Consider the following 17586-nt stretch of genomic DNA (forward strand, 5'->3'; position numbering starts at 1 on the left):
TGTAACACCATAATAATAATAGCTGCCACTTACTGCACACTGCCTGAGTGCCAGAAGATATGCTAGGTCTTTTATGTACCCTGATATTTAAGTTCAAGCAAAATATTATTATTGTCCACATTTCATAGATAAGTAAAGAGGAATGATTTACCCAGGGTCACAGAGCTAGTTAATGGCTGGATTGGAATTTTAACTCAAGTCTGCCTAAACTCCAAAGTATATACTTTTTCTACAGAGTTGGGCTTCTTGAGGCTTCAAATAAATTAAACTGGTCCTAAAAGTTAAGTAAATATCTTTTACCAGAACATGAAAAGATGGTCTGTCGCCTAGTTTGACAGCTCTTGGTTCCTGAGAGCAGAGTAGATACGATAATGAGAAGTATGTAAACCAGCTGAAAGAAAGGTCTCCACTGTCTAGGGCAGTGGTTTTCAAAATGTGGTTCCCAGACCAGCAGCAGCAGTAGCATCACTTGGGCATTTGTTACAAAGGCAAATTCTCATGTCCCACTCCAGACCTACAGAATCAGAAACTGGGGTTGGGGCCCAGCAACCTGTTTTATACTTGCAGCTGATTATGATGCATGTTAAAATTTGAGAGCCACTGGTCTAGGGGAATTATTCTCTCTAACCATAAGTTTTGGTTTTGTGAGCTTCAGCCTAAGTCTCAGCCCTTAAGTGCAAAATAAGCATTATCAAATAGTGGCAAAAGCATGGAATCTAACAAGAGCCAGTTTTGAGTCCAGTTTAATAATCATTTAAGGCAAGTTCACCTCCCTGAGCCATAGTTTCCCATCTCTAAAATGATGTTAATAAAAATCTATCTCAAAAAAAAAAAAAAAATCTATCTCCATACAAGATACTTTTTCAGAATTAGTAAGATAACATGTAAAGTGCCTAGCACCTTGCCTGGCTCCCGGGTGTTTGAAAAATTGCCTCCAGTTATTTTTCTTGTTAAGCAAAAAGCCCCTACCCGCCTTCTATTCTCAACTTCTCTTGTTTCTTGAATGTATTTTGCTGTCTTGTGTCTCTGGACCTTTATATTAGCTATTTCTACTGGATACCCCTACCTCCCACCCCTCCCACTAACGTCTATATATCCTTTAGATCCCTGCTTATAATTTACTTCCCCTGGAGGGGACTTTCTCTAACCCCCACTCCCCAGTCTCTGTACTCATAGCAGCATGTATTTCTCCTGTCACTACGCTTATCAAAGTTTTTGGAATTGCCCGTCTTCTGTATAAACTTCATTGGGCAGGTCCAGTGTCTTGTCTGTACCATATTCGAGGACCCAGTAAAATTTCTCACACATTATAGGAGCTAATAAATTAATGTTGAATGAATGAATGGTGGCTGTCATTATTGCTGCTTCTTCATCATCATATCATCCAAGAGCAAGCTCCCTTCTCTGGCTTATAGTTTTTGTGCTGACTGCTTGTGATAATCATAAATAGATAGTATTAGGACCAGTGCCTGTTTTCTCTTTCCCTGAAAGCACATGTTTTGACCTAGGCTGACATGGTAGTTCACTGAGCTGCTTCCTAACCACTGATCTCTCTGTATCACAGGTACCTTGGGGGAGCTGTGTGCCTTGATGGGTCAAGTTCATCACATGCAGAACCCAAAATGGCAGCATCCTTCGGACCTCACCAGGCGGTGAGTGGGTGTTTAGAAGAAGGAAGAAAAGGGTAGAATTTTGCTACAGGAGAAATTTGGTAGAGCTTTGGTAGGGCTGTAATTGTTGTTTAATTCCAGAGGTAGAAAAAGAAGTGATATAGTATAATAGAATAAGAATTGGACTGAAATTCAGGAAACCTGGGTTCTAATACTGGCTTTGCACTTTTTAACTAGCTATGTGATTTTGATCAAATCACTTCACTTCTCTGGTCCTCACAACAGTAAAATTAAGATATTGGACTAATTGATGTCAAAGAGCCTTTCTAGTCCTGAAATCTTCTGGTTTCTTGATGCAGTGTGGTTTTACAGATTTATTCAGTTACTTGATCCAATTATTCAGAAACCTTGGAGTCATCTGTGATTCCTTTCTCTCTTACTCCACAGTCAGTGCATTAGCAAATTCTATAAGCTCTACGTATAATATATCCCAAACCTGATCATTTCTCAATCATTTTCACTTGGATTGTTGCAAGTCTCCTAAATGGTCTCCCTACTTCTGCTCTTGCCTGTCTACTGTTCTCAACTCAAGCAGCCAGAGAAATTCTTTTAAAGCATAAGTCAGATTCTCTTCTTTGCACAGAGTTTTCCAGTGGCTTCCCATCTCCATGATCACAAGTGCCTATATGTTTTGGTCTAGGCTGACTTGGTTAGCTCACCACCCTCATCTCCTCTACTATTCACCTTGCTCACTCTGCTCTAGTCACACTGGATTCCTTGCTATTCCTGTTTTTCATACTATTTAGTTTATTTATTTATTTATTTTTGGCTGCATTGGGTCTTCGTTGCTGTGCGCGGCCTTTCTCTAGTTGCGGCGAGCAGGGGCTACTCTTCATTGCGGTGCTTGGGCTTCTCATTGCGGTGGCTTCTCTTGTCGTGGTGCACGGGCTCTAGGCGCACGGGCTTCAGTAGTTGTGGCACATGGGCTCTAGAGCGCAGGCTCAATAGTTGTGGTGCACGGGCTTAGTTGCGCCGCAGCATGTGGGATCTTCCTGGACCAGGGATCGAACCGGTGTCCCCTGCATTGGCAGGTGGATTCTTAACCACTGCGCCACCAGGGAAGTCTCTCCTTGCTATTTTTCAAGTATGTCAGACGTGCTCCCACATCAGGGCCTTTAAACTTAGTGTTTTCTCTATAGTTGCCAAAATGACAGCAGTACTCGGAAAGGCAGTGTTGTGTAATAGTTATTAAATTCTGCAGTCAGATGTGAATTCAAATCCAGGCTCTTCTACTTACTCCACTCTATGACCTTGGGGAAGTAATATTTTACCTGAGGCTTAGTTTCCTATCCTGTATAAGGAGTTAATTAGAGTACTTTTCTGGTAGGATTGTCATTAGGATTAAATGGTGTGAGATGTTTAAAGAATTCAGCAAGTATTTGCATATAGGGCTAGATAAACACCAGGTACTGTTAAAATTATTTTCAACCTGGGCTATTCCCCATAATCACCTATGGAGATGTCTAAAAATGCAGATGTCCAGGGCTTGACTCAAGGGATTCTAAGTTATTAAGTTTAAGGGTGGAGAGAGGGGCCAAGAGTCTATATCTTTAAATTAAAGCTTCCCAGGTGGTTATTAGGACCAGCTGGAGTTGAGAATGGGATGAAATTATCTCAGAGGGTCCTGCTCAGAACCCCAGCCCAGTACACGACTAAAGGAGGCTCTCAAGAAACTTTGAGTCTGTTCAGTTTCTAAACTCGCAGTGTGATTCTCGTGATGCTTACCTTCTCTGGGAATTTTATTCTAATTTTAACTGCTGTGTCCTGAGCAACCTTGAGCTGTGTCAGACAGTGAAGTCCTGTTGGAGGTACAGGTCTGATGCAAGCAATAAAATATAGATCCTGTTCTAAATGTTTCCAGAGGGAGAAAATGGGTTTTTCCTGCTTAAACATTATTATACATTATATATTGGGTTTTCTTAGAACATTCGTGTATATGGACCATATCACCATAATACCTGTATGGGAATTAGGTGGCTTTGGAAATTGGAAGGAAATAGAACTTACAGTGTGACTTTCATATAAGGAAAATAATATAAAATTTCTAAAATTATGAGAATCAAAATATAAAATGAATATCCAATTTCCAAAAGTAACAATATTCTTTAAATAGTTTTCTTGGCCTTTTTTGTATACAAATAACCATTCCAGCTGAAACCCTCATCTATCCTCTTTTTATTTTCCCTCTCTGCTGATAGAAACTACGCCCGGTTCCGACAGAAATCTCTGCAAAGATACAGTCTGACTCAGTGGGTTGACCAGAACATGCGAAGCCACCATCGGTTCCAGCGTCTACCAGATTTCCCGTACAGTCCATTTGTCTCCTCCCATCAGCAGTGAAGGTCCCTATCCAGGGTCCTGTCCAGAGCAGCATCTCATCTTCTGCTGTTTTGTGCTTTGTAGAGTTTGAAATTTATTTTTCACAACATTTTAATTTAAAGAACTTGTCACCTTTTGGAAATGCCCATTGCTGACTTGAAATTTTTTGTATAAGGTCCTTCCTGTTTATGTGTGTGTATGCATTTAAACAGTGTTGAGTTGATATAGTTTTAATTTTTTAATTTAAATTGAAGGTGGCTGCCACCTGAAAGCCAGCATTAAGTCAAAACACCCACCTCTGTGCAGAGGTGAAGTCTACTTCTGGTGCCCAAAAGAAATCATCTTTTAATCTCCTATGAGGAAGAGATTCTTTATCAGGCTGCAAGCCAGTGTTAATTATTGCTGATGACTTATAAATGGATACAAGTCACTTTTAACAACCCCTCTTACCTTTTTTATTTGAATCTCTGAATACGTGTCAGTATTTTAAAGTTGGTAATCCAGGACATCTGAAGTAGTTGAAAGGACAAATTAGAAGTGTAAATCTTCTCTTCTTTTTGTACCTACTAGCTGCCTTTATTTTTTGGCTTTTTTTTCATTCTTCATTAAATTTATTTTGCACAATAGTGTTTACAAATCTTGTACATCTTAACTCTAACAGAAGACTGGTGACTAACAACCCCTGTTGATTTGTGATCTTGTGACTGTTTGCCTTCTCTGCCTTTCTTCAAGGATATTCCTTCTTTTTTCCCCAGTGACCTTAGGGCTCTACCGGCATATTCCTGTATCCTGTTAGACATAGGTATGCCTCTTAAGAACAGCCTTACTGCTCTCTTTATTGAAGAGCCGCCCACCCAGAGTCTTGACTCTAGGACAGGCCAGAAAGCAGTGCTATTGAGAGGTGTCAGTTGGTCTTCAGTTTCATCTGCTGAACTCCAATTCAAGTATGAGTTGACGTGTTAGTGAGCTTCCATCCTGTGGGAGAGACTTTGGAGAAGCCGTCTTTTGTCTCCATTATTAGTTAATAAGAGGTGCCTTTTGATCCAGGATGTTACCATCTCCTTACTTGGTCAAACCTCTGATGTACAGTTTTACAGAACTACTAAAGTGAATCTAAAATAGTTTTGATTAAGCCTGTGCACAAAGCATTACCTGATCTTAAGGGTAATGCTATGTGCAGCTATCTTAATGGTTGTCTTAGGAGTTTGTTATTCTCTTTACAAACAGCTCTAGACATCTCTTAGGAGATTTTGCAGTCTGGCATTTGTGCTGTTGTTGTTCACTCTGTGTGAAGGTTGTACCTAGTTGCTATAGCACAGCCTGTGATACTGGGCTCACTGCCTCTGTCTGGTTTTGTTGTTCCATCAGCCCCATCTTTGTATGCGAGTAACCCATCTTAAACATCCTACCCTGCTTTAGAAACTGACTTGGGAGAAACTTGGTCATAGTTACCAGTAAACTTAGATGGACGTCCCTAAGTGTTAACTATTTCTATCCAGTCAAGGATTCTCTTTTCCTTCGACATTTGGTTTAGAGTCTGGGACCAAAATGCAAAGGAGAAGTTCTGTTCAAAGGCAAGAGTCAAAATCTGTTATTTCAGTTGGCATTTCCTATATCAGTCACTTCTCCAGGTTTCCGTAAATTAGCTTGATGGAGTGGGACAAACATCCACCTTTGGAACTATAGCGTAGTTAGAATTAATTGTCGCTAGAATAATTAGCATTGCAGTTGTCTTGTTCCCCACAGATAACCAAGGAGTAAAGGGACAGCCTTTTGCTTAGGCAAAAGTCTAAGACTCATGCTCCTGCCTCCCTGGTACAGGAGGGTTTAAGACTGATGTGTAATGGGAGCATCGCCTTTGCCAAATCAAATGAGTGACGGGTTAACGAGAAAATGTGACAATCACATTTCCTCTTTGCTCAAATAATTCTGTTTTTCAAGCTTTAGCAGCTTAATTAAATCTGTTGGACTGGGGGAGGAGAGAACTGTTCCCTAGCGGTTAACATGGTATTCTTTAAGAAGAAAAACAAAGCCAAAGAAAACTCATTATCAGGCATGTTCGCCTTAAAGATGGTAGTGGGTAGAATCTGGAGTTTTAATCTGTTTTTAAAAGCTACGTATCTCACATTTGGTGTTGGCCTCTAAGTCTAATTTTCATGTAGAGTTCTTGCCGTGTTGTTTTATTTACATAAGGGTTGTGTGCATTTAACTGCCTACCTAGCTTTCTTTATCTGTCATGACATTCTCGCCACTGGGGTCTTGACAATGCAGAGTAGGAATGGGCTGTTTACATAGTTTACTTGTAAGTAAAGAGCCTGAAATAACCATAGTTTTGCATCTAATGCAGACCCCAATTTACTTTGGTTGTTGTCAGGATCAATTATGAAACTGAAGTTTGGTGCCTCCTCTGTCATGTTTTTCCCCTTGTAGCAGTTGTGTTTAATGTCATTACAAGGAAATAAAAGTTCTTGTCGGTGGCTTATGTACCGTGGCCGTCTATTGCGGCCTCTGAAGGAGGGTTCCTTCCTTCTTTGTGCAGGTAGGTTAGTGGGGTGTGGGAGGGGCGGCAGTTAGTAGAATGTGGTACCGGGGAGGCGAGGGTGTGTGCTCCCTGTTCTTTTGAGGGTAAATTACAGTGTTAAGAAAGGCGTTCCAGCAGTTAAGAAATGTTGAAATTGATTGGGATTTGCAGCTACATATAGTGCACATCAGGAGCGTGACATAGGGAGAGCCTTAAATATCACTGTGCTGCTGTTTTTGCAGAGGGGGAAAATGGCTCAGCCCCATCACACAGGCATTGCCTCGCATTCCTTCCTGTGGCTGATGGTTGACCCCTGTGTCTCTCTGCTTCTCCAGAGCCAGCACTGATAAGGAAGAAACTGAGCTACCTGGGGCATTCTCCCTTTGAAAGGGATGTGAGAAACCAGAATTGATAGTTGTTCTTAACCCAACTTCTCCAGAAATTGTTCCTAGAACCTGGGGTGAAGGTTGGATAAGTGTGGGTAGATGTGGGAGACAGCGTTCCTTAGATCCCTTTCGTGAACCTAAGCTTCTTAGACTTACCCCAGGAGCAAAGATGAAAAGGAAGGCAGTAAGAGCTTGTCACCTGTATTAGCCAATGCTTTACAGTCTCAGCTTGTGCTGAGACGTTAAGTAGCAACATATTTGGATAGGCTTCTCTGTCCTGCTGTCCTGTAAGTTTTTAACATGTAGCCTACAGGTGAAAGCCTCAATATAAATTTTCTAAGTGCTCAGCTGTTTAATATTCTTGTCTGAATCCGAGGTCTCTTGACCTATACATACACATATCCATTTTGTCCTCTCAGGTGTAGGTGTTCCTTTGTCCAGTAATTGCTTATTTCCTTTTTAGCAATGTGTTATTGTAGGCCTCAAAGGTTTCAGAGACCAGGCTGGATTCTCTGAGCTGGTGGTGTCCTTTACCCTCAGTTCGTTTTATGTTGTGGAGAAGTGAGGAGGAGGAGAAATGGACCTTCTCTAAAAGCTCATTCTCTTACCAGCCTGTTGTGAACTTTTACAGGAAGAAAAAGTCCCAACCACCTAAAACTAGAAGGCAGAGTTTCCTACTTTTCTGAGAGAAAACAATTATTCATAAGCTGTTTCTAGGGTATGCTTGTTTTGTAGGCCAGAGCACCTGTCAGGAAAAAAATGTCCACTTGTCACAGGAAGTATCAGCTGGCCAACGGTGGAATTCCTTAACTAAAAGCTCCCGCCCTGTCACTCCTCCCCACCTGTCCTCCCCCTATGACAACTGGAACATGCCACAGACAGAAAAATCTGACCCTCCCAGCACCCATTGGGAAGCGGTGGAATGTAATCTTTTGGACAACCTTTAAAGCCATCTAGTCCTGAAATGCTTTATCACTAAGGAATTATTTGTATACAAAGATCTCCTTCAATTCAGCTTCAAATAACATTTGAGGGTTTGGGAGTATTGTACCGATGGAGCTTGGGGGGTGGGGTGTCCCATTTACAAAAGCATTTTGTTCTTGGAGGCTACTTTTTAAAAGCAAAATCCAAAATCTGTCAAATAGGTTTAAAGAGGGTGAGAAAGTAGAAGTCTGAAACATTACATGACTGGGGTGGTGAGATGTTAAATATTTCTGTAAAGGGTTGAACTAGAGATCATAAAAGTGGGTTCGAAAGGAGGCCCATGCTGAAAAGCTGGGGTTGAGGGGACTGGACTGGAGAGAGCAAAGACTCCTGCCTCATAGAAACACCAGTCCTCCTTCCTTTCCGTAGACCCCGGGGTCTCCCTCCTGTCCCATAAGGAAGCCCTTTGGCTTCTACTCTAGGTGGTGGGTGGGGTCTAGGAATCCTCTGTTCTTACCCCTTGGTTTTTGACAGATAAGGAGTCCAGGACCCCATCAGAGAAGTAACTGGCCTGAGGGTCTCCTGCCTCAGTCCAGCGTTCCTCCCACAGACCTGCTGTGGTCTTGCAGGGCGGGTCTCTGTCTCAGACAGCTTGCCTGGGCCCTTCCCAAGCTGTGGGGAATCTGCAGATCTAAGTGAGGGGTGAAGAAGACCACAGCCCAAGTCACAGCCGTAGGCTTCCACTGTGTCACTACAGTTGATTCAGGAAGAGCTCAGTTGTTGTAGAACTTGGGGGTTTAGGGAGGTGATTAAAGGGAATGGAGTTTAGTGAGGCGTGTTGTTCACTCCACTCCCCTCCTACCCTAAGATGATGTGCTACAGGCACAGATAAGGTAAAGACAGCAAACTCCCATTAGCGGCACTCCCTGGACCCCACTGACAGCTGTCTATACCTGATGCTGACTTGGAGTTTCTCCATCATCTGGCACTAGACAGGCACAGAGGGCCTGGGAAGTACCGCTCTGAGGTCTGGCTGGCAGTTCTGTGTGCTAATCGATTACCCACTCTCCCACCCAGCCTATAAGACCTGCTCCCCTCTGCTCTCAGAACCTTCCAGAAGAGCCTACCCTAAGCCCCACTCACCTGACATTTCCTAAGCTCCTCCCGGCTCTGGACAGAAATGTCAAGGTGCCCCATTTACTGGTTTTCTCATTGGCTAATGGCATCATTCCTCTACCTTTCAGCCTGCTGCAGGATCAGAATGATGTTCCTTTAACATCCCCGAACAGCATGCTGTGAATCCTGAGCTGCAGCAAGCAGCTTCTGCAGTCCCTTGTTACTTCCCCCTCACGCTGGGAGAAGCAGGACTGCATTCCCTTTGGCCAGGAAAAGCACCAACCCCATCCAGAGGGGAAAACCCTTTGTTTTAAAAACTGAGTTCCAGCCTGCATACCTATGCGGTGAGGCAGCCCAAGCTCAGTTTGGGGTGGGGCGGGCCTCAGTAATGGGATGATAGAGCAACTATTTTCTCCTCCTACACGTGCACCCCCATCTGTTCGAGATTTCCCTTCCAACTCCAGCTTGGCTGGCAGGCTTGTCCCTAAGAAGCTGCAGGCCAAAATGGAGAGAACTGACTCCCTCCTCCACACGTCCTGATTTGCTGCCAACTGCCAGAAAAAGAGGGCAACACTTGGGCATTTACCAGAAGACAAGGATGTGCCTTTTCATTTGTCTTTTTATTTTACATTTAAAAAGTGGTTATTGCTCTAACTGGATCAGAGGTAAGGACCTCTCTCCTAAGGAGCCTTGGCCTTGCAGCCCCATTCAGCAGGGATGGAAGTCACAAGACAATGAGTGGAGCCTCATGCCCTCCCATGAGGAAGCCCTTAGTGTTGCTGACATCTGCCTTTCACCCTGTCTCTCCTCCCTCTCTGTGCTCCACACTCGGGCAAAGCAGAGTGGCAGCTGCCCCAGCCCCGAGAGCTCTTGTAGACCGCAAAGAAGGGGCGGTCACTGGGGAATGGCTTTCAGCTCTCTGGCTTGGGGGTCACCGCGCTTCTCATTCAGTTCAGCAGGTACTCACTGGGCGCCGACTGCGTGCCAGGCTTGTGCCAAGCGCAGTCGCCCCCACTCTCGTCCTCAGCCACCAATGGAAGACGCAGAGGTCCGTCTCTTCCCACGCAGGCATTCAGCGGCCGCGACTTGTCAGTCCTAGGGAAGGGTCTGCCTTCCTTAGCAAGCACCATTTGTTTTTTAAACCAGAAAGAGGCAGTGGAGGGAGAGACCTGTCACCTCACACCACTCAGGCTCTAGGGAAGGACATGAGGACCCTGGGTAGCTTTCACGACCCCTGGATGAGATGGCAAGATATGGAGACCCCAGAGGTCAGGACTGCTCTGACTGTCCATGGTGAATGGCTTGGGCCCGCCTTCCAGCAGCATCCACCCCAGAGGGGGTGATTTAGCAGCCCCCAGGGTGTCCCATGTGGATGTACCTTTTCAGTTGTGCAAGCCAGCACTGTTGCAACTCCAAGAGACCTTTCCTAAAGAAATGGGGCCAGTACCTTCCAGGTCTCTTTCCCACTTTGTCTCCTTCAGACCCCAGACTGATGATCTTACAGTCAAAATAAGGGCCAAAGAAGATAGAGGACACAGGCAACCAGCTCGGGGAATCCCTCTGCCCTCTGGAGTGAAGCCCTTCGGTTGTGTTTTCCAAAAGAGACAACAGATAACATCTTACACACTCGCAAAGTTGTGCATCGCGCCACAAACAAGTCCCTGATAGCTGGATCCAGCAAAGGCTTGATGGCAGCCAGGCCCCTGCCCGGCAGGCAGCCCCACAGCTTCCCTGAAAGACACAGCTTCTTCTTTTTTTTTTTTTTTTTTAAGACACAGCTTCTGTCAGTCTAGGTGCTTGTCATCTCCCAGGAGCTTTGTGCATTTTCTCAAAGAGGAAGCCAGTCCAGGAGAGGCGAGGAGGCAGAAAGAAGGCTGTGTCTCATGCAGCTTTGCCTTTTCCAGAACGGGGCCAGGCCTTTTAGTTTTGTGGCTTATTTTTTGCAGAGTTTGGGTTTGCAGTTCAGCCTTCTTCACCAGACTAGGATGGGGTGGGGGGCAGAGGGAGAACTGTGCAGCTAGCTGTGCCTCCCCCCCCATGGCAGTCCTCTTTCTCCCTGTGCCCATGGACCTGGGGACCAGCAGAGAAGAAAAATGAAATCCTTCTCCCTGCAGACAGGCAGTCATGCTTCGATGATGTTCACCGAGGGCTTGTTTGGAAACTGGTAGGAAAAAAAAATGAGAGAAGCAGCCAGGGCTAAATTGAACAGACTTCTTGCAAGGATGGAAACAGGGAGAAGACACCAGAAGGAAGGGAGCAGCAGGGCTGCAGCCTAAAAGCCAGGCTCTTGTCTCAGGTGGAAGGAAAGGAGGAGCCCTGCCTGGATGGCTTATCTCTCTGCCTCTCAAACCCAGCCTTCGGCTTCACTCCGCTGAATGGCCAGGACTGGGTCCTGGGCCCTAGCCGAGCATCCCGCTGGCTGGTTCTCTCACATCCTGCAGATCTGCCTCTGAGTGTAGCCTCAGCCACTGACATTGCTGAGGTGCTTCTGGAGATGGTGGATTAATAAGAGGCTTCAGGAGAGCGCCAGAGAGAAGCCAAGAGAGAGGACAGTAAGCCAGAGGGTGTAAGGAGATGGAGGAAGGAGGAAATGTAGAGAGAGCCAGATGTTTGTTTGTTGGATAATCATCGTCAGAACCATGAGATTCTCTTCCATTCTCTATGTCTCTCTTCTGAGCTGCTCAAAGCAAGCACTGAAAAGGTTGTCATATCTGTTTTACAGAAGAGGAAATGAAGGTACAAAGAGGTGAAGCACCTGCCCAAGGTCACACAGCACAGCAGGAGCATGAATGAGCCCAGAACCCCTACTCTTGCTGTCCCGCACCTACCAGGAGCTCTGCCCTCCCCACTCACTGCCCTCTTTTTAAACCCCTACTGGCTCCTGGCACCCTGCAAAAGGAGAGGATCCAAAATCAATTTGCAGTGTCCCCTGTGTCACACGGGCAGCGGCCAAGCTTGGCTCTGTCCAGCTGCAGCCATGCCAGGCCCCAAGCTGACCCCTTCTGCAGCCCGGGGACTACCAGGGTGCCAGCCACGGGGCCCCCACCCAGGCCCAGGTCTTGCCCTCACCTTGCTGCGGAGAAGGCCCCCGCTTTGGTGCTCTGGTGTGCTGGTTTCTGATGCACTCTTGGTTTTTTCCTTGTTATTATTGGGTTCATTGTCCTTGATAATGTCATACTGGCGGCAGAAGAGGGCGATGACGCCTGCAGGGGACAAGGGAGAGCAGTCAGAGGCCAGAGCCCCAGTCCTTGCCCCGCCACTTCATGCCCACTAGACCAGGCCGAGCTCCTGTGGGTACCGGGCTCCAGATGGCCTCTCACCGGCACTACTGCAAGAGGCTGCCTCTGGCCTCTGGCTCCTGTGTCCACCTGTCCCCTTCCCCACCAGCCCCTTCACTGCTGCTGGGCTGACCTTCCTACAACATGCTTCTGATCGTGTCTCCTCCCTTCCCTTCGTTTAAACCTCAGAGGGCTCCCCTTTCCTTTAGGGCAAAGGGCAACAATATCATTCGTCTAGCATGTGCCAGGCCCTGTGCTGGGCCCTGACATTCCATCTCACTGAGCCCACATAGCTCTCTGAGAGCACTGGTTATTACTGTCCCCAGGTTACGAGGGAGGACAGCAATGAAGAGCTTAGATAACTCACTCAAGGTCACACGGTGGAGTGGGGGTGTGCACTCCAGGGCCTGCACTCTCCTAAATGTTTATCGCTATCAAACTAGTATTTTTTGAAAGTCCAATAGTATTAAGGCAACCACCTCCAACTCTCGTAGGTGTTTTCCCCGTTTTTACCTCTATACTTGATTTACAGTGCTATTTCTTTTTTTGTCCGTGCCACACGGCCTGAGGGATCTTAGTTCCCTGACCAGGTATTGAACCCGGGCCACAGCAGTGAAAGCCCGGAATCCTAACCACTAGGCCACAGGGAACTCTATAGTGTTATTTCCTGATCTGTTTTAGAGATTATCTGTTGACGTCCCACCATGGCAGATAGAGCCTAACCACTCCCTCTACTTCCTTCCTCATCATCCTAGCAGAATTACATCACAATTTTGAGTTAATTCACTATTTTATATTGTTACAATGATGTGAATACTGTCTGTGCCAAGTCTAATAATGCACCATAAGCAAACCTCCCCTTTTGTACAATCCTTTGTTTTTCCTGCTTTTTTTTTTCAAGTGTCTGCTTTTCTTTGTGTCTATGGAACATATTTTTCCATATGCTTCTACAACAGAGCCTGTCCTCTCAACCACGATGCTCATATAACTTCGACATGGTGTTTAATTCCCTCAACAAGGACTCCAGTCCACTTGACAGCCTCAACATCCTTTACCCCTCACTTTCTATCTTCTCTCTTGGGTTGCAGCTGCACTGAGTCAGGCTGAGCTTAATTTCCTTCTTGAACACACCATGCCCAGAATACCCTTCCTTTTTTGGCTGCCTGGTGAACTCCTACTCATCCTTCAAAGCTCAATCCCCATTTACCTCCTCTCTGTGTTTTTCTTGATTTCTACTCCTGGCCCCAGAATTAATTCATTCCCCGTCCTCTGCTCCCATACATGGTGCTATTATAGCACTCATCACGTTGAATTATTGTTAAGTACGGGCCTGGCGTCTCCCAGACTGCGTTCCTTACAAGCACATGGCTCTTCTTAGTCACGACTGTAGCACTACTCTCTGGAATGGAGTGGCTGTTCAGTAAATTCTGGTTGAGTTGAGTACAAAGGTGATGGTCTTTATCCCCAGGGAGCTCACAGACAAGTGGGAAAAGAGAAAGACAGGAACCCAACTAACTTAGCTAAGAAGGGCTAAATTCAGAGAGGAGCACACGGGGTGCCGTGGGAGCATCGAGGCAGGAGGAACATTCTAATGGATGGGTTGGGGAGGTTTCACGCAGGCAGTCTCTGAGCTGTGTCAAGAAGGATGAGTGGGTTATGAGGGTGTCCCAAGCCTGAGCTGCCCAGGCCTGAAGCACCTGGAGGCACAGCAACCCAGAAGAATACGGAGAGGCTGCTGCAGCCGGGGCTGGAAGGCCAGGGGCTTTGGCCACTCATTAGGGAGGGCAATCACTCATATAATCCTACAAGGCAGCTACCGAACTGCTATTTTTTTGGTGAGAGGTCAGTTAGAGAAGGGATCAGATCTGGCCCCCAGAGCAGAACTTAGGCTCCTAAGTCCTCTCACTGCCTCCAAGCCCCTCACCCTTCATTTCTGTGAGTAAAGGGTCTGGTGAGGGTCCTCCACTTCCCCGAGGTGAAGTGAAGAAGCGCTTGGGGCCAGACTCACCGGCCCACATGAACAGGACCACGACGATGATCAGCACCTCGCCCGTCCGCAGCTGTTGGTTCCTCCCCATCTCCTTCATGGTCACCTCATCTGTGTGGAGAGAGACACTAGCTCCAGGACTCCCTGGGCCCCTGCCAGCCACATTTCTAGGGCCGAGCGCAAAATATTAAGGGCTTATTTCTACAGGTGCCCACACATCTAACAAAAAGAGATTCAAGAACATGCTGACGGCTACTTGGATGGCAGCAACTGGACTTAATCCAGAGCTGAAAGTTTGTATCCCATAGCTTAGGGGACCAGAGTGGACCTCCCTCTCTCAGGGGCTGCTTGGTTAGGCAGCAGGGGCTGGGGGAGGATGGGGGGCTCACGCTCTCCTCCAGCCGCCCGCCGCGCTAGCCATGACCGCCCCTCCCCGCACCCCGTCCCTTGCTAACGGTGGCCCGGGCCTGCCTTTGTTCTTCGAGGCCATCTTCTCAGCCTCCCGTGGCGTCTTAAAGAGCACGGGCTCGCTCGCCGGACTCTGGCCCTGAATGGAGATGGCCTGCACGTGCACGATGTACTCGGTGTCCTCCTCCAGGTCCCAGAGCGCGCACGAGCGGGTGGTGGTGTTCACCTCCTGGATGAAGCGCAGCATCCGCACGTCCTTCTTCTGTGGAGCAAAAGCCAGGCCCCCCCCCCCCAAAAAAAAAAAAAAAAAGCCGGGCCCCAGGTTTCAGTGCCCAGGCCCCGACCCCACGTCTGCCCACCTCTCCAGCAGTGATAAGGCCTCACCTGGCTACCATGCTAAACCCCGGACATCCACAATCTGACTCAAGCATCCCATCATCTCTGCAGGTAGGTATCGATATCTTCATTTTACAGGTAAGGAGACAGGCTCAGAGAAGTTAGGGAAGTTGCCCAAGGCCATACAACTAGCAAGAACTGGAGCATGGTCCTAAACTCAGATCTGTTTAAGATCAAAATCATGCCCTTAATTCCCAGATTCCAACCAAAGGATTCCCTTCTGGGGCCTCCCTTCCCAGCCACGTGTGCAGCTTTCTGCCCATCTCTCTTGCTCCTCGTTCCTTTTTCGTTTCTCTTTCGGCACCCCTTCCTCCCCCATCCACCACTTCTCTCTTGATGTGTTTCTTCCCTCCCAGGGACCCTCAAGGGTTACCTGCTGAGAGATGGCAAATCCAATGACGACCTCATCCTCCAGGACGTCCCAGCTCACCACTGCAGAGTTGGCCTTGAGGTGCCTGACGGTGACATTCACTGGGGCCGAGGGGCTATCTGGGGGTGGGGAGGCACCTGAGCGTGAGCACCCCCTGTTGTGAGGCCCAGGCCCACGGTCTCGTCAGTATGACAAGATAACCTGGGGATGGCCATGAGATGGGAAGGAAGAAACCCAGGCCTTCCAGTGGGATTGGCACCTGGGTCTCAGTTCGTTAGTGGTTGAAGAGCCAGGCCTGAGAGGCCCCAGGCTCCTTGTAAACAGGGTGGGAATGCCTGCTGGCCACAACTGGCCCCACTAGGTTTCGAGCTAAAATTGATGAGCCCAGGCCAGGGCCAGGTCTAAAGGAGGAGGAATGAGAGGTGGGGAGACAGGCACGGGGGAGACATAGGTGGCCGGGCTGCAGGAGCTCCAGGTTAGTCTGGTGCAAAGCAATCAGAAGGCTCCCCAGTCCAGTGCTCTTTCTACAGAACTGCACTGTCAAGTGAGTGACCTTGAGGGAAGGAGAAAGACCCAGAGGTCGAGAAGAGCCTAGCTTGAGCCCTGAGATGGGAGTGAGGCCCACGAAAAGAAGCCCCAGTACTGTGGAGACCCAGGCAGGATGAAGCCTGGGGAAAGGCCTCTTCTCCACACCCCGCCGGCCCCAAGAGGCAGGTGGGAAGGCAGCAGAGGAAGATGGGGTCACTCAGAGCACGGCCCCTCAGTGGAGTCAAGAGAAGAGGGTAGGGCCTCTTGGATGGGAGGAGAGGACAAAGGGGACCAGATGAGAGGAGAGTGATGAGGATGGTGGGGGTCAGGGAAGGAAGAACTTTCTAGGAGAGGGGCAGCAGACTCACACAGCTTCTGTATCCCCAAGAGGCAGGCACTTAAAGGGGAAGAAGACCTAAGCCTGAGCCTCACCCCTCACCTCATAGGTCTGGGGCCTGGGGAGACAAAGCCAGACATGGAGTCAGAGAGAGACAGAGGGACGCAGACAGGGGCAGCAGACACAGAACCGGAGAACAGACAAGTGGGGTATCAGAGACAGACACAGGACGGAAGCAGGGAGACAGCACTGAGCAGCCAAGGAGAGATGGGTAGGAGGAGAGATGAGCAAGGTGGCAGCAGCCAGAAGGGACGAGGACAGGGCATCAGGAGGGGCAGGGTGAGGAGGAGGCCAGGCCCCAGGGGGCAGGCCAGACTCCAGGCTCGGGGTCCACCCCACCTGTCCCCGTGACCTCGGGTGCCAGCCCCCATCCCCCTCACACAGCGGGACCCCATCCCGCTCGACCTGCAGAGTTGGCCTGCAGGGCTTTGGGTCAAGGAAGGAGGCCCAAGGTGGGGGGACCGGTGTCCTCAGCTGCTCCCTGGGCCAGAGAAAGGAACTAGGGCTCCTGAGGAAAGGCCTGGGGTCAGGGCAATGGGATGAGGGGGCTGGGGAATCCCAAGACCGTGGATCCCAGAGCAGGGGTGGTGGGAAGGGGTTTGAGAGCTGGAGGTCGGGTCTGGGGGTCAAGCAAGCAGGAAAGGGGCTGGGGCGTGGGGCGAGGGGAGCAGTGAGCGGGCCTGAGACGGGGTCCCCAGGGAGCAGGCAAGGGACCCGAGGATGCCCGCCCGCGCCCCGCGCCCCGCGCCCGGACCCCCTTACCCGCCTGCACCAGCGCGAGGCAGACGCAGCCCAGCCACAGGCGGAGCGCGGCGCGGGGCGGCCCGGGGTGCATGGCGGCGGCTCCGGCGTGCGGCAGCCGCTCGCGCTGGCGCTCCGGCCCGCGGCCCGCCCGGCCCGGCCGCCCCGTGCCGCCCCGCGCCGCCTGCATGTCGGCTCCGCGGACAGCGACTCCCGCGCGGCGGCGGCGGCGGCGGCCTCGTCCACGTCGGGCGCCCGAGGGGCGGGGCGCCCCCGCTGCGGGGAGAGGCGCGGGGGCGGGGTGAGGGGCGGAGGGTGCCCCCTCGCCGCCCCCTCGCCGCCCCCACCCCCGATGACCCGGTCCGCGGGGCTTCGCCGACCCGCCCTGCCACCCTCTCGCCTGTGCCGGAGCCCGAGCGGGGTTCTCCGTGCCCCACTGTGCTCAGCCCCAGCCTCGCACGCAGCCTCTCTCCCCGCCGCGCAGCCCTGACCCGGCCGCCACCGCTGCCCTTTCCCGAGGGAGAGGGAGGACAAGTGCCACGGAG

The 17586-nt window shown here is 49.3% G+C and overlaps 2 protein-coding genes across 9 annotated transcripts in view; one reads left to right on the forward strand and one right to left on the reverse strand.

The window, feature by feature from the left end:
* S100PBP (S100P binding protein) overlaps nucleotides 1-6471 on the forward strand; it is a 41229-nt gene extending 34758 nt beyond the window's left edge. For 5 of the 6 annotated variants that reach the window (XM_057557447.1, XM_007182464.2, XM_007182465.2 and 2 more), the window contains 2 exons: nucleotides 1565-1652; nucleotides 3869-6471. In XM_057557447.1, the coding sequence (XP_057413430.1) occupies nucleotides 1565-1652; nucleotides 3869-4010 (230 nt within the window). In that variant the 3' untranslated portion in view covers nucleotides 4011-6471. Of the gene's footprint in view, nucleotides 1-1564; nucleotides 1653-3868 lie in introns of those variants that run through there. The other variant, XM_007182469.2, reaches the window with a different exon arrangement.
* Nucleotides 6472-9547: 3076 nt separating this feature from the next.
* On the reverse strand, nucleotides 9548-17246 carry FNDC5 (fibronectin type III domain containing 5). 3 transcript variants are annotated; one of them, XM_057536975.1, is made up of 6 exons: nucleotides 17063-17246; nucleotides 15379-15494; nucleotides 14673-14838; nucleotides 14223-14312; nucleotides 12006-12139; nucleotides 9548-11097 (listed from the first exon to the last, which is right to left on the reverse strand). In XM_057536975.1, the coding sequence occupies exons 1-6, from the start codon at nucleotides 17229-17231 to the stop codon at nucleotides 11059-11061; spliced, it is 714 nt and encodes a 237-aa protein (XP_057392958.1). In that variant the 5' UTR covers nucleotides 17232-17246; the 3' UTR covers nucleotides 9548-11058. The 3 variants fall into 3 exon arrangements, with proteins under 3 accessions (XP_057392958.1, XP_057392859.1, XP_057392912.1); XM_057536876.1 differs by having other exon boundaries at nucleotides 14673-14871; XM_057536929.1 differs by having other exon boundaries at nucleotides 9548-11647; nucleotides 14673-14871.
* Nucleotides 17247-17586: the final 340 nt, after the last annotated feature.

The sequence above is a fragment of the Balaenoptera acutorostrata genome, chromosome 1, assembly GCF_949987535.1.
Source record: "Balaenoptera acutorostrata chromosome 1, mBalAcu1.1, whole genome shotgun sequence".
Lineage (NCBI taxonomy): Eukaryota > Metazoa > Chordata > Mammalia > Artiodactyla > Balaenopteridae > Balaenoptera > Balaenoptera acutorostrata.

Coding starts and splice junctions, on each gene's coding strand:
- FNDC5 (XM_057536876.1), bottom strand. CDS start 17,231: ATGCAGGCGGCGCGGGGCGGCACGGGGCGGCCGGGCCGGGCGGGCCGC. Junction 14,872..15,378: donor GATTTGCCATCTCTCAGCAG/GTAACCCTTGAG, acceptor TTTGCTCCACAG/AAGAAGGACGTGCGGATGCT. Junction 11,098..12,005: donor GGGGCCTTCTCCGCAGCAAG/GTGAGGGCAAGA, acceptor TTTTCCTACCAG/TTTCCAAACAAGCCCTCGGT.